The sequence below is a fragment of the Pristiophorus japonicus genome, unplaced genomic scaffold (assembly GCF_044704955.1).
Source record: "Pristiophorus japonicus isolate sPriJap1 unplaced genomic scaffold, sPriJap1.hap1 HAP1_SCAFFOLD_420, whole genome shotgun sequence".
NCBI lineage: Eukaryota > Metazoa > Chordata > Chondrichthyes > Pristiophoridae > Pristiophorus > Pristiophorus japonicus.
The window spans coordinates 391,827-407,725 of NW_027254091.1; the positions used below are offsets into that span (position 1 = coordinate 391,827).

Genomic DNA, 15,899 nt, shown 5'->3' on the forward strand with positions numbered 1-15,899 from the left:
TACTCTCCGTGCTTCTTCCAAGTGATGTTCAACATAGAGGAGTACTGATTCATTAGCTGAGGGAGGGCGTTGGGTGGTAATCAGCAGGAAGTTTCCTTGCCAATGCTTGACCTGAAGCCATGAGACTTCAGAGTCAATGTTGACACTCGGCCACTCCCTTCCGACTGTATACCACCGTGCCACCACCTCTGGTGGGTCTATCCTGCCGGTGGAATAGGACGTACCCAGGGAGGGTGATGGAGGAGTCTGGGACCTTGGCCGAAAGGTATGATTACCAGTCCCTCGGAATCGAGGAAGACTTGCTTCCACTCCCAAAGTGAGTTCTTTGATGGCTGAACAGTCCGATACGAGAGCCACAGACCCTGTTACAGGTGGGACAGACATTTGTCGAGGGAAGGGGTCGGTGGGGCTGGTTTGCCACACACACCTTCCGCTGCCTGTGCTTGACCTCTTCACGCTCTTTGCGTTGAGACTCGAAGAGCTCAATGCCCTCCCGGATGCACTTTCTCCATCTCGGGCGGTCTTCGGCCAGGGTCTCCCAGGTGTCAGTGGTGATGTCGCACTTTACCAGGGAGGCTTTGAGGGTGTCCTTATAACGTTTCCGCTGTCCTCCTTTGGCTCGTTTACCACGAAGGAGCTCCGCATAAAGCATTTGCTTAGGGAGTCTCGTATCTGGCACGTGAACTATGTGGCCTGCCCAGTGAAGCTGATTGAGTGTGGTCAGTGCTTCAATACTAGGGATGTTAGCCTGGTCGAGGACACTGATGTTGGCGCGCCTGTCCTTCCAGGGGATTTGCAGGATCTTGCGGAGACATCGTTGGTGATATATCTTCAGCGACTTGAGGTGCCTTTTGTACATCCTCCATGCCTCAGATCCATACAGGAGGGAGGGTATTACTACAGCCCTGTAGACCATGAGCTTGGTGGCAGATTTGAGGGCCTGGTCTTCAAACATTCTTTTCCTCAGACGACCGAAGGCTGCACTGGCACACTGGAGGCGGTGCTGAATCTCTGCATCAATGTCTGCCTTCGTTGATAAGAGGCTCCCGAGATATGGGAAATGGTCCACGTTGTCGAGGGCCGCGCCGTGAATCTTGATGATTGGAAGGTAGTGCTGTGCGACGGTGACAGGCTGGTAGAGGACCTTTGTCTTACGGATGTTAAGCGTAAGGCCCATGCTTTCATATGCCTCAGTGAATACATTGACTATATCCTGGAGTTCAGCCTCTGAATGTGCACAGACGCAGGCGTCATCCGCATACTGCAGCTCAACGACAGAGGTTGGGGTGATCTTGGACCTAGCTGGAAGCGGCGTAGGTTAAACAGCTTCCCATTGGTTCTGTAGTTTAGTTCCACTCCAGCGGGAAGGGGAGCTTGTTGATTGTGAGGTGGAGCATGGCAGCAAGGAAAATTGAGAAGAGGATTGGAGCGATGACGCAGCCCTGTTTGACTTCGGTCCGGACGTGAATTGGGTCTGTAATGGATCCGTTGGTAAGGATCACGGCCTGCATGTCATCGTGAAGCAGGCGAAGGATGTTGACAAACTTTTGGGGGCATCCGAAACTGAGGAGGACGCTCTATAGACCCTCACGGTTGACGGTGTCAAAGGCCTTTGTAAGATCGGAAAAGGCCATGTATAAGGGCTGGCGCTGCTCCCTGCATTTTTCCTGCAGCTGTCGCGCTGCAAAGATCATGTCTGTTGTGCCTCGTAGGGGACGAAATCCGTATGGTGATTCCGGGAGGAGTTCCTCGGCCACAGGGAGAAGTCGATTGAGGGGAACTCTAGCGACAACTTTCCCAGTGGCTGATAGGGAGATTCCCCTATAGTTGCCGCAGTTGGACTTGTGCCCTTTCTTAAAAATGGTCACAATCATTGCATCTCTGACATCACCCGGCACGCTCTCCTCCCTCCAGATGAGGTCGTGTATCAGCGCCTCAGCAGGATTCCATCCGCACCTGTAGCCTTGTTATTCTTCAGCTGTTTTATGGCTTTGCCTACCTCGTGCAGCATTGAAGTCTCACTGAGTTGGTGGCGGGTCGCATGCTGCGGGATGGAGTCGAGAACACTCGAGTCAAAGGCAGAGTCTCGATTGAGGAGATCTTCAAAGTGCTCCTTCCATCGGGCCCTGACAGCCTCGGTGTCCTTAATGAGTGTTTTCCCGTTCTTGACCAGGAGTGGGGTGGGACCTTGGGAGTTTGGACCGTTGGTGGCCTTGACTGCAGTGAAGAATCCTCGCATATCGTGGCTGTCGGCCAGTTGTTGTATCTCCTGTGCTTTCTCCATCCACCACCTGTTCTTTAGGTTCTGAGTTTTTTGTTGGACCTGAGCCTTGAGCCGTCTGTAATGTTGTTTTGCAGCTCCCGAATTGCGTTGTTGCTTGAGGCTCAGAAATGCTTTGCGCTTGTGATCTATTAGTTCTTCGATCTCCTGATCATTTTCATCAAACCACTCCTGATGTTTTCTGGTTGCGTGAACAAGTGTCTCTTCATAGGCACTGGTTATAGAGGCCTGGAGGGCAGATCAAGCGCTGTGGGCATTCAGCAGCTCAGGGTCATCAAGGCACGCCAGATTGGCTGTGAGGCGCTGGCTATATAGGGCTCTCTTAGCTGGGTCTCTAAGTGCCCCGGCATTAACTTGTTTGCGGAACTGCTGCTGTCCCCTCTGCTTTGGGGCAATGTTAATGTTGATGGTGGATCCGTCCAGCAGTCGTCAGCTCCTGTCATGGCACGGGTGATGCACACATCCTTTGATCCCTGGCTCAGACGATGACATAGTCAAGCAGGTGCCGGTGTTTGGAGCGAGGGTATTGCCACGATGGCTTTTATTTGTCCCTCTGGCGGAACAGGGTGTTGGTGATGAGTTCATGTTCTTGACGTTTTGTCAGGAGTAGGGTACCACTGAAGTTGGCTTTCCCTACCCCCTCTCTGCCAATCACGCCTCCCCGGAGGGCTGAGTCTTTGTCGACCCTGGCATTAAAATCACCCAGGAGGATCAATTTGTCACCCGTGGGGACGCGGGACAAGGATGTCTTGAGGTTGGAATAAAAACCCTCTTTAGCCTCATCCGTTGCATCGAGTATAGGGGCGTACGCACTGATGACTGTGGCACATTGGTTCCGGGTTAGGGTGATACGGAGAGTCATGAGGCGTTCGCTAACCCCACAGGGGGGAATCTTTGAGGTGGTCGACCAGCTCATTCTTGACGGCAAAGCTGACTCCATGAAGACGGCGTTCTGCCTCTGGTTTCCCTTTCCAGAAAAAGGTGTAACCTCCACCATGTTCCTTCAACTGGCCTGCCCGCCGGGTCTCGCTTAGGGCAGCGATGTCCATGTCAAAACGTCTGAGTTCCCGGGCAACTATGGCAGTGCGGCATTCCGGCCTGTTGCTGTTGGGATTGTCCATGAGGGTCCGGACGTTCCAGGTCCCGAACTTCATACTGACGAAGTGGAAGATGCCTGTGTGTGAGTTCTTTTAACGTGGGGTGGCCACTGCACACCGGCAACCACACGGGCTTAGCTGAGCAAGGTCTTGGTCCAGTGGCAAGGGGGGTCCAAGTCAACTGGAGACCAGGCACAGCTCGATAAGCCTATTGCCTATGGCGTAGTGTCAGACTGTTGCTTGACTAGTGTGGGACAGCTCTCCCAATTTTGGCACAAGTTCCTTGATGTTGGTCAGAAGAACTTTGCAGGGTCGATTGGGCTGCGTGTGGCGTTGCCGTGTCCGTAGCCGGTGCCGAGGTCGATGCCGGGTGTTCCATTCTGTTTTATTCTTCTTATTGTTTCTTGTAGCGGTTTTTTATAACTGAGTGGCTTCCTAGGCCATTTCAGAGGGCAGTTAAGAGTCAACCACATTTCCTATCCGCCGCATTCTTTTTGTCATCCTCCTTTATTGTCTGTGTTTAGTGTATGCCTTTATGTTTAGTTTCAATTTTACCCTTATCTCTTTATTCATCCATCGTATTTAATTATTGGCTAGTTTGTACCTGTTTTTTTTGGGTAGAATATATTTCTTCTGAACAATGTTCTCTCAATTTTTTTGAGTGCGCGGCACGTTCACAATTTCACACGTGTGAAATTTAACATTGAAAAAGCCAGTCCTGGGCTGCTTGGGACCAGCTCAGATCTGTGCATCCAAGCAGCTTAGAGGAAATGTTGCTCCTGAACTCTATTGATTACTTTTTAAAATGTTTCCTACTGCTGTTCTATCTCTTTGTCAACATGGTTTTACAGTTTATCTTCCCTAGTTCCATTCTCCTCCCCTAAAAGTTAGTATTTTTTTGAATCTATTACTTTGGACTTTGTCTTATTTATCTTTCTCAATCATTTTAAATGTTATGATGTTGTGATCTATATTGCCTAGATGCACCCCTTCTCTTATCTGCTCTGTTTCAAGTTCCATTACGAGATCCAGCAGTGATTACTCTCTTTTTGGGCTTCTTGGGTACTAGATAAGAAAGGAGTTCTGAACACACTGTTTAAAAACTCCATTCCTTTTTACACTTTACCTATCTCTTGCCAGTTTATTTGGGGGTAGTCGAAATCTCCATTGATTATTATTTTGTGTCTTTTACACATTTCATAGATTACATATTTCTTCCACCACTTCCCTTACACTATTAGGTGTTCTGTAGAATACCATATTAGCGTGTTCGATCTCCCCTTATTGCAAAGAATTGTGGTAAGTCTGAGGATTGAGAGAGCTTTAGAAACTAGCGAAGAATGACCAAAGCATTGATTAAAAGGGAGCAAATAGAATGTGAATAAATTAACAAGAAATATAAAAAACAGATTGTAAGAGCTTTTACAAGTATGTAAAATGGAAGAGAGCAGTAAAAGTAAGCGTTGTTCCCTTAGAGGCCGAGACAGGAGAAATTATATTGGGGAACAAGGAAATGGCAGAGGATTTAAATAAATATTTTGTATCTGTCTTCACAGTAGAAGACACACAAAGTATACAAAAAATAGTGGGGAACCAAGGGGCTATTGAGAACAAGGAAGTTAATGTAATTAATATCAGTAGAGCAAAGTACTTGAGAAATTAATGGGACTAAAAGCTGATAAATCCCCTGGATCTGATGACCTACATCCTTGGGTCCTAAAAGAGGTGGCTGCAGAGTTAGTGGATGCATTGGTTGTGATCTTCCGAAATTCCCTAGATTCAGAAAGTCTCCAGCGGATTGGAAGGTAGCAAATGTAAGCCCGCTATTCAAGAAAGGAGAGAAAGAGAAAACCGGGAACTACAGGCCAGTTAGTCATCGGGAAAATGCTGGAATCCATTATTAAGGAAGTGGTAACAGGGGTACTTAGAGAATCATAATATTAGGCAGAGTGTCGGCATGGTTTGACAAATTTTAGTTTTTTTGAGGATGTAACTAGCAGGGTAGATAAAGGGGAACCAGTGGATGTAATATATTTGGATTTCCAAAAGGATAAGATGCCACATAAAAGTTTGATAAGCAAGATAGGGGCACATGGAGTTGGGAGGTAAGGATTAGCATGGATAAAGGATTGGTTGACAGACAGAAAACAGGGAGTAAGAATAAACGGGTCATTTTCATATTGGCCGGCTGTAACTAGTAGGGGTACCGCAAGGATCAGTGCTGTGGCCTCAACTATTACAATCTATATTAATGACTTAGATGAAGGGGCTGAGTGCAATGTATCCAAGTTTGTTGACGATACAAAGCTAGATGGGCAAGTAAGCTGTGAGGAGGACACAAAGAGCCTGCAAAAGGATATGGACAGGTTAAGTGAGTGGGCAATAAGGTGGCAGATGGAGTATGAGGAACTGTGAGGTTATTCACTTTGGTAGGAAGAATAGAAAAACACATTTTTAAATGGTGAGAAATTATTAAATGTTGGTGTTCAGACAGATTTGGGTGTCTACTACAAGAAACACAGAGTTAGCATGCAGGTACAGCAAGCAATTAGGAAGGCAAATGGCATGTTGGCCTTTATTGCTAGAGGGTTGGAGTACAAGAGACCACACCTGGAGTACTGCGCACAGTTATCTGAGGAAGGATATAATTTTATTAGTGGTGATGCAACAAAGGTTCACTAGATTGATCCCTGGGATGAGAAGGTTGTCCTATGAGGAGAGATTGAGTAGATTCTTTCCTCGCTGGAGTTTAGAAGAATGAGAGGTAATCTCATTGAAACATAGAAGATTCTGAGGGGAATTGACAGGGTAGATGCTGAGAGGTTGTTTCCCCTGGCTGGAGAATCTAGAACAAGAAGGCATAGTCTCAGGATAAGGGATCGGCCATTTAAGACTGAGATGAGGAGGAATTTCTTCATTCAGAGAGTTGTGAATGTTTGGGGTCTCGGTTTAACGTCTCATCCGAAAGACGTCACCTCTGACGGTGCAGCACTCCCTCAGTAATAGACTAGGAGTCTCAGTCTAAATTTTTGTGCACAAATCTCTGAAGTGGGACTTGAACCCATGACCTTCTGACTCCGTGGTGATAGTGCTGACACGGTGATAATATTACCCTATTAAAGTGGAGGAAGGGATTTTCTGATTATGCACTGGTGGTGGGTGACAACACCTGCTATTTTCTGACTCTGGGGAAACCATGCCTTCTCATGTCTGATATTGAATGTCAGCTGCTTGTGGGAGACCCCCCCCCCACGGGGAGGGGTAATTTTCTGAATATGTGCCAATGGTAGTGAGTATTCGTATAGTATATTATGTTTACTGAGAACCTGATGATGTCGAGTCTTACTGAGAAACTAGGGGGCACTTGTACTAATACCTCAATCAAGTGATGGTTTTACATGTGTGTAAGCTGAGGCAATGAATGTTGGCAGGCTATTCATTCAGTGCCAGCAGCGTGATGGAATACTCTCCACTTGCCTGGATGAGTGCAGCTCCAACAGCACTCAAGAAGCTCGACACCATTCAGGACAAAGCAGCTCGCTTTATTGGCACTCCATCCACAACCTTAAATATTCATTCTCTCCTCCATCGGCGCACCGTGGCTGCAGTGTGTACCATCTACAAGATGCACTGAAGCAACTCGCCAAGGCTGCTTTGACTGCACCTCCCAAACCGCAACCTCTACCACCGAGAAGGACAAAGGCAGCAGGCGGATGGGAACATCAGCACCTCCAAGTCACACACCATCCTGACTGGATGTATATTGCGTTCCTTCATAGTCACTGGGTCAAAATCCTGGAACTCCCTAACAGCACTGTGGGAGTACTTTCGCCACGCATACTGCAGTAGTTCAAGAAGGATGTTCATCACCACCTTCTCGAGAGCATTTAGAGATGTGCAATAAATGCTGGCCTTGCCAGCGATGCCCAGGAATAAATTTACAAAAAAATGGAGTTTATTTTCACTTACAAACATCAAATGAAAGGGAATCACAGCTTTTCATTGTATAGTTGTGGGAAGGAGAAATTTTGAAATATCCTGAGATCTTATAAAGATTCTTTTCAATTTCCAATACAGGGTCAACACAAAAAATCCTATCCTTCTTAACGACCCGGAGCTGAAAAAGATGGGTGAAAAACACCAGAAGACAGCAGCTCAAATAGCCCTGCGCTATCAAGTGCAACGTGGTGTTGTGGTTATTCCGAAGAGTTTCAGTCCTGGACGCATGAAGCAGAACAAAGAGGTAAAATATTCCTCATGGAGATGTTAATCTTTTTCATAGTTGCCAACTATTCACTTTTAGCACAGTCGGTCATCGTCCCTGACCTCCATTCAAGAACTTGCACTTATATAATGTCTTTAACTTGAGAAAACACCCAAGTGTTGAATAGTGTTAGGAATGTGAATGTTCGAATATTACAAAGGCTGCAATCTTGTGCCTGTAACCAAGAATGAAATCACACACAGTCAAACACTATGGTTATTGAAGGATATATTAAACTGAACATACTCACTGCCACCACCGAGATCACATCAGTCGCAGAAGATGCGCACATTACAGCTCGACCCTCCAGATGTCTCCTTCTTTATCACCCAACCTAATGGTAATGATCTCACTTAATTTATACTGTTCCAAACTGTGCTAATCCATAGGCATCTGCATTCCATAACCCTTTACCCACTCTCAATCCCCATTCTTATGGTCTCCAGTTAGAATCATGCAATGGTTACAGCACGGAAGAAGGCCATTCGGCCCATCGAGCTCGTGCCGGCTCTGCAAGAGCACTTCAGCTGGTCCCACTCCTCCATCCTTTCCCCGTAGCCCTGCAAATTCTTTTCTCTCAGGTACTTATCCAGCTCCCTTTTGAAAACCGTGATCGAGTCTGCCTCCACCACCCTTTCAGGCCGTGCATTCCAGATCCTAGCCATTCACTGTGTAAAAAAAGTTTTTTCTTATGTCTCCTATGGTTCTTTTGCCAATCACCTTAAATCTGCACAGAAAAAAAAGAGATTTAGTATCCGCATGATGCAACAGGAACCATGCCACCAAAACAATAATACTGAGCTTCCAGTTTAGTGTGATAGAGATAGACTTGGCCCAGAAGCAGACTGCACACTACCTTTGTACACATTTTCAGCCATTTTGCAGTCATTCAATTTTAGGTTTAACTACAGAACTTAATACAAATAAATAAGTAATTCGTTTGTGTAAAATGGATTTCTTAACTATTTCTCAATCTTAATCCCGTGAGAGGAATGTAATCAGACAAAAAGTGATCCCGAGCCAAAGCTTGCTCAAAGAGGTAGATTTTAAGGAGGATCTTATAGGACGTAAAATAGTTTTAGGGAGGGAATTCCAGAGCTTATGGCCTTGACGGCTGAAGTCACAGATGCCAATGGTGAGGCTAAGGGAATGGAGGATGCACAAGATGCTAGAATTGTTAGAATGCAGGGTTCTTGGAGAGATGTAGGGCAGGAAGAGGTTAGAAATTGGGAGAGGTGAGATCATGAGCTGTTTTAATACAAGGATAAGTTTTGAGACGTTGGTGGACCAGGAGCCAATGTAGGTCAATAAGCACAGTATGATGAGTAAGCGGTGCTTGCTTGCAGGTTAGGATATGGGCAGCAGAGTTTTGGATGAGTTTGTTTATGGAGGATGGAGAGTGAAAGATGGGAAGCCGGCCAGGAGAGCACTAGCATAGTGGAGCATGGATGAATTTCAGCGACAAAAGGGTTGAAGCAGGGGTGGAGATGGGTGATACTCGGCAGGTGGTAATCGGTGGTCTTGGAGATAGTGTGGACATGGGGTTGAATCTCAGCTCAGGGTCAAATAGAACACAGGTTGTGAACAGTCTAGTTCAGCCTGAGATAGTGGCTGGGGAGAGAAATTGAATTGGTGGCTAGGGAAATGAGTTTGTGGCTTCAGTCTCTTGAGGTTTAATTGGAAGAAATTACAACTTATCCAGGACTGGATGTCTGACAAACAGGCTGACAACACAGAGGCAGTGGAGGGGTCAAGAGAGGAGGTGGTGAGGCAGAGCCAGGTGTTGTCAGCATATGTCAGGGAGTTCGTGGTCGGAGAGGCCTATAAAGACACATCAGTCACAGCGGGAGTTCATGAGGCTAGCTGGTGCAGCTGCAGCAGGGAGAGAAAATAAAAAAGAAGTAGAAAGAAATCGAAAGGTGACATCACAGCCTGGTGATTGGTAAGTAGTTTTTCTTTTTCTTTTCTTTATCAGTAAGCAACCTTTTAGCATTGTTGCCAAATTAAGTTAATCTAAGGGTTAAGTCATGGCAGGAGAGCTCGGACACGTATTATGCTCCTCCTGTAATATGTTGGAAGTCAGGGACGCTTCCAGGGAGGTGCATCTGCCTGCAGCACCTGACAGACTGCATTGCAGCACTGGAGCTGCGGGTGGATTTACTCTGGAGCATCCACGATGCTGAGAATGACGTGAATAGTACATTTAGTGAGTTGGCCACACCGCAGTTAAAGGATACACAGCCAGATAGTGTATGGGTGACCAATAGGAAGAGCAGTGGAAGGGAGGTAGTGCAGGGGTCCCCTGCGGTTATCCTCCTGCAAAACAGATACACTGCTTTTGGGTACTGTTGAGGGGGATGACTTATTAGAGGAGAGCAGCAGCAGCCAAGTTCATGGCACCATGGGTGGCTCTGCTGCACAGGAGGGCAGGAAAAAGAGTGGGATAGCTATAGTGATAGGGGATTCTATTGTAAGAGGAAAAAATAGACGTTTCTGCGGCCGCAACCGAGACTCCAGGATGGTATGTTGCCTCCCTGGTGCAAGGGTCAAGGATGTCTCAGAGCAGGTGCAGGACATTTTGAAGAGGGAGGGTGAACAGCCAGTTGTTGTGGTGCATATAGGTACCAACGATATAAGTTTAAAAAAAACGGGATGAGGTCCTACAAGACGAATTTAGGGAGCTAGGAGCTAAATTAAAAAGTAGGATGTCAAAACTTGATTTCTCACGTGCTAGTCAGAGTAGGAATTGCAGGATAGCTCAGATGAATACGTGGCTTGAGGAGTGGTGCAGAAGGGAGGGATTCAAATTTCTGGGATATTGGGACTGGCTCTGGGGGAGGTGGGACCAGTACAAACCGGACGGTCTGCACCTGGGCAGGACCGGAGCCAATGTCCGAGGGGGAGTGTTTGCTAGTGCTGTTGGGGGAGGGGTTAAATTAATATGGCAGGGGGATGGGAACCTATGCAGAGAGACAGAGGGAAGTAGAATGGGGGCAGAAGCAAAAGATCGAAAGAAGAAAAGTAAAAGTGGAGGGCAGAGAAACCCAAGGCAAAAAGCAAAAAGGACCACATTACAGCAAAATTCTAAAGGGGCAAAGGGTGTTAATAAGACAAGCCTGAAGGCATTGTGCCTCAATGCGAGGAGTATTTGGAATAAGGTGGATGAATTAACTACACAGATAGCAGTTAACAGATATGATGTAATTGGCATCACGGAGACATGGCTCCAGGGTGACCAAGACTGGGAACTCAACAGACAGGGGTATTCAATATTTAGGAAGGACAGACAAAGGAAAAGGAGGTCGGGTGGCATTGCTGGTTAAAGAGGAAATGAATGCAATAGTAAGGAAGGACATTAGCTTGGATGATGTGGAATCGGTATGGGTGGAGCTACGGAATAGCAAAGGACAGAAAACGCTAGTGGGAATTGTGTACAGATCACCAAACAGTAGTAGTGAGGTTGGGGACAGCATCAAACAAGAAATTAGGGTTGCGTGCAATAAAGGTACAGCAGTGGGCGACTTTAATCGACATATTAGAAACATAGAAATATAGAAAATAGGTGCAGGAATAGGCCATTCGGCCCTTCGAGCCTGCACCGCCATTCAATAAGATCATGGCTGATCATTCCCTCAGTACCACTTTCCTGCTTTCTCTCCATACCCCTTGATCCCCTCAGCCGTAAGGGCCATATCTAACTCCCTCTTGAATATATCCAATGAACTGGCATCAACAACTCTCCGCGGTAGGGAATTTCATAGGTTAACAACTCTCTGAGTGAAGAAGTTTCCCCTCATCTCAGTCCGAAATAGCCTACCCCTTATCCTAAGACTATTTCCCCTGGTTCTGGACTTCCCCAACATCGGGAACATTCTTCCCACATTTAACCTGTCCAGTTCCGTCAGAATCTTATACGTTTCTATAAGATCCCCTCTCATCCTTCTAAACTCCAGTGAATAAAGGCCCAGTTGATCCAGTCTCTCCTCATATGACAGTCCAGCCATCCCTGGAATCAGTCTGGTGAACCTTCGCTGCACTCCCTCAATAGCAAGAACGTCCTTCTCAGATTAGGAGACCAAAACTGAACACAATAATCCAGGTGAGGTCTCACTAAGGCCCTGTATAACTGCAGTAAGACCTCCCTGCTCCTATACTCAAATCCCCTAGCTATGAAGGCCAACATACCATTTGCCGCCTTCACCGCCTGCTGTACCTGCATGCCCACTTTCAGTGACTGATGAACCATGACACCCAGGTCTCGTTGCATCTCCCCTTTTCCTAATCTGCCGCCATTCAGATAATATTCTGCCTTCGTGTTTTTGTCCCCAAAATGGATAACCTAACATTTATCCACATTATATTGCATCTGCATGCGTTTGCCCACTCACCTAACCTATCCAAGTCACCCTGTAGCCTATTAACATCCTCCTCACAGCTCATTCCGCCACCCAGTTTAATGTCATCCGCAAACTTGGAGATATTACACTCAATTCCTTCATCTAAATCGTTAATGTATATTGTAAAGAGCTGGGGTCCCAGCACTGAGCCCTGCGGAACTCTACTAGTCACTGCCTACTATTCTGAAAAGGACCCGTTTATCCTGACTCTGCTTCCTGTCTGCCAACCAGTTCTCTTTCCACGTCAGTACATTACCCCCCAATACCATGTGCTTTGATTTTGCACACCAACTCTTGTGCGGGACCTTGTCAAAAGCCTTTTGAAAGTCCAAATACACCACATCCACTGGTTCTCCCTTGTCCACTCTGCTAGTTACATCCTCAAAAAATTCCAGAAGATTCGTCAAGCATGATTTCCCTTTCATAAATCCATGCTGACTTGGTCCGATCCTGTCACTGCTTTCCAAATGCGCTGCTATTTCATCCTTAATGATTGATTCCAACATTTTCCCCACTACTGATGTCAGGCTAACCAGTCTATAATTATCCGTTTTCTCTCTCCCTCCTTTTTTAAAAAGTGGTGTTACATTAGCTACCCTCCAGTCCATAGGAACTGATCCAGAGTTGATAGACTGTTGGAAAATGATCACCAATGCATCCACTATTTCTAGGGCCACTTCCTTAAGTACTCTGGGATGCAGACTATCAGGCCCCGGGGATTTATCGGCCTTCAATCCCATTAATTTCCCAATACAATTTCCTGCCTAATAAGGATATCCTTCAGTTCCTCCTCCTAACTAGACCCACTGTCCCCTAGTACATTCGTAAGGTTATTTGTGTCTTCCTTCGTGAAGACAGAACCGAAGTATTTGTTCAATTGGTCTGCCATTTCTTTGTTCCCCATTATAAATTCACCTGAATCTGACTGCAAAGGACCTACATTTGTTTTGACTAATCTTTTTCTCTTCACATATTGATAGAAGCTTTTGTAGTCAGTTTTTATGTTCCCTACAAGCTTCCTCTCGTACTCTATTTTCCCCCTCTTAATTAACCCCTTTGTCGTCCTCTTCTGAATTCTAAATTTCTCCCAGTCCATTGGTTTGTTGCTTTTTGTAGCCAATTTATATACCTCTTCCTTGGCTTTAACGCTATCCTTAATTTCCCTTGTTAGCCATGATTGAGCCACCTTCCCCGTTTTATTTTTACTCCAGACAGAGATGTACAATTGCTGAAGTTCATCCATGTGATCTTTAAATGTTTGCCATTGCTTATCCACCGTCAACCCTTTAAGTATCCTTTGCCAGTCTATTCTAGCCAATTCATGCCTCATGCCGTCGAAGTTCCCTTTTCTTAAATTCAGGACCCTAGTTTCCGAATTAACTGTGTCACTCTCCATCTTAATAAAGAATTCTACCATATTCTGGTCACCCTTCCCCAAGGGGCCTCGCACAACAAGATTGCTAATTAGTCCCTTCTCATTACACATCACCCAGTCTAGGATGGCCAGCTTCTAGTTGGTTCCTCGACATATTGGTCTCGAAAACCATCCCTAATACTCTCTAGGAAATCCTCATCCACCGCATTGCTACCAGTTTGGTTAGCCCAATCAATATGTAGATTATAGTCGCCCATGTTAACTGCGATACCTTTATTGCGCACATCCCTTATTTCTTGTTTGATGCTGTCCCCAAACTCACTACTACTGCTTGGTGGTCTGTACACAACTCCCACTAGCGTTTTCTGCCCTTTGGAATTCCGCAGCTCCACCCAATATTGATTGGGCTAACCAAACTGGTAGCAATGCGGTGGAGGAGGATTTCCTGCAGTGTATTAGGGATGGTTTCCTAAACCAATATGTCGAAGAACCAATTAGAGGGCTGGCCATCCTGGACTGGGTGATGTGTAATGAGAAGGACTAATTAACAATCTTGTGGAGGCCTCTTGGGGAAGAGTGACCATAATATGGTAGAATTCTTTATTAAAGTGGAGAGTGACACAGTTAATTTAGAGACTTGGCTCCTGAACTTGAGGAAAGGTAACTTCGATGGTATGAGATGTGAATTGGCTTGAATAGACTGGCAAATGATACTTAAAGGGTTGACGGTGGATAGGCAATGGAAATCATTTAAAGATCACATGGATGAACTTCAATAATTGTAATCCCTGTCGGCAGTAAAAATAAAACGGCTAACAAGGGAAATTAAGGATAGTGTTAAAGGCAAGGAAGAGGCATATAAATTGGCCAGAAAAAGCAACAAACCTGAGGACTGGGTGAATTTTGTAATACAGCAGAGGAGGACAAAGGGTTTAATTAGGAGGGGGGAAATAGAGTATGAGAGGAAGCTTGCTGGCAACATAAAAACTGACTGCAAAAGTTTCTATAGATGTGTGAAGAGAAAAAGATTAGTGAAAACTAACGTAGGTCCCTTGCAGTCAGAATCAGGGGAATTCATAATTGGGAACAAGGAAATACTTTGGTTCTGTCTTCACTAACGAAGATACAAATAACCACCCGAAAATACTCGGGGACCGAGGGTCTAGCGAGAAGGGGGAACTGAAGGAAATCCTTATTAGCCGGGAAATTGTGTTAGGGAAAATGATAGGATTTAAGGCCGATAAATCCCCGGGGCCTGATAGTCTGCATCCCAGAGTACTTAAGGAAGTAGCCCTAGAAATAGTGGATGCATTGGTGATCATTTTCCAACAGTCTATTGACCCTGGATCGGTTCCTATGGACTGGAGGGTAGCTAATGTAACACCACTTTTTAAGAAAGGAGGGAGAGAGAAAACGGGTAATTATAGACCGGTTAGCCTGACATCAGTAGTGGGGAAAATGTTGGAATCAATTATTAAAGATGAAATAGCACCACGTTTGGAAAGCAGTGACCGTATCAGTCCAAGTCAGCATGGATTTATGAAAGGGAAATCATGCTTGACAAATCTTCTAGAATTTTTTGAGGATGTAACTGGTAGAGTGGACAAGGGAGAACCAGTGGATGTGGTGTATTTGGACTTTCAAAAGGCTTTTGACAAGGTCCCACACAAGAGATTGGTGTGCAAAATTAAAGCACATGGTATTGGGGGTAATGTACTGACGTGGATAGAGAACTGGTTGGCAGACACGAAGCAGAGTCAGAATGGCAGGCAGTGACTAGTGGGTTGCCGCAGGGCTCCGTGCTGAGACCCCAGCTATTTACAATATACATTAATGATTTGGATGAAGGAATTGAGTGTAATTTCTCCAAGTTTGCAGATGGCATTAAGCTGGATGGCGGTGTGAGCTGTGAGGAGGATGCTAAAAGGCTGCAGGGTGACTTGGGACAGGTTAGGTGAGTGGGCAAATGCGTGGCAGATGCAGTGTTAGTGTGAGGTTATCCACTTTGGTGGCAAAAACACCAAGGCAGAATATTATCTGAATGGCAGCAGATTAGGAAAAGGGGAGATGCAATGAGACCTGTGTATCATCGTACATCAGTCATTGAAAGTTGGCATGCAGGTACAGCAGGCGGTGAAGAAGGCAAATGGCATGTTGGCCTTCATAGCTAGGGGATTTGAGTATAGGAGCAGGGAGGTCTTAGTGCAGTTGTACAGAGCCTTAGTGAGGCCTCACCTGGAATAATGTGTTCAGTTTTGGTCTCCTAATCTGAGGAAGGACATTTTTGCTATTGAGGGAGTGCAGCGAAGGTTCACCAGATTGATTCCCGGGATGGCTGGACTGACTTATGAGGAGAGATTGGATCGACTGGGTCTGTATTCACTGGAGTTTAGAGGGATGAAATGGGATCTCATAGAAACATATAAAATTCTGACGGGACTGGACAGGTTAGATGCAGGAAAAATGTTCCCGATGTTGGCGAAGT

The 15,899-nt window shown here is 45.8% G+C and overlaps 1 protein-coding gene across 1 annotated transcript in view; it reads left to right on the top strand.

The window, feature by feature from the left end:
• LOC139251193 (aldo-keto reductase family 1 member C15-like) overlaps nucleotides 1-15,899 on the top strand; it is a 128,102-nt gene that overhangs the window by 86,245 nt on the left and 25,958 nt on the right. Inside the window, exon 7 of the mRNA XM_070873164.1 lies at nucleotides 7,456-7,621. Coding sequence (XP_070729265.1) covers nucleotides 7,456-7,621 — 166 coding nt within the window. The remainder of the gene's footprint in view (nucleotides 1-7,455; nucleotides 7,622-15,899) is intronic.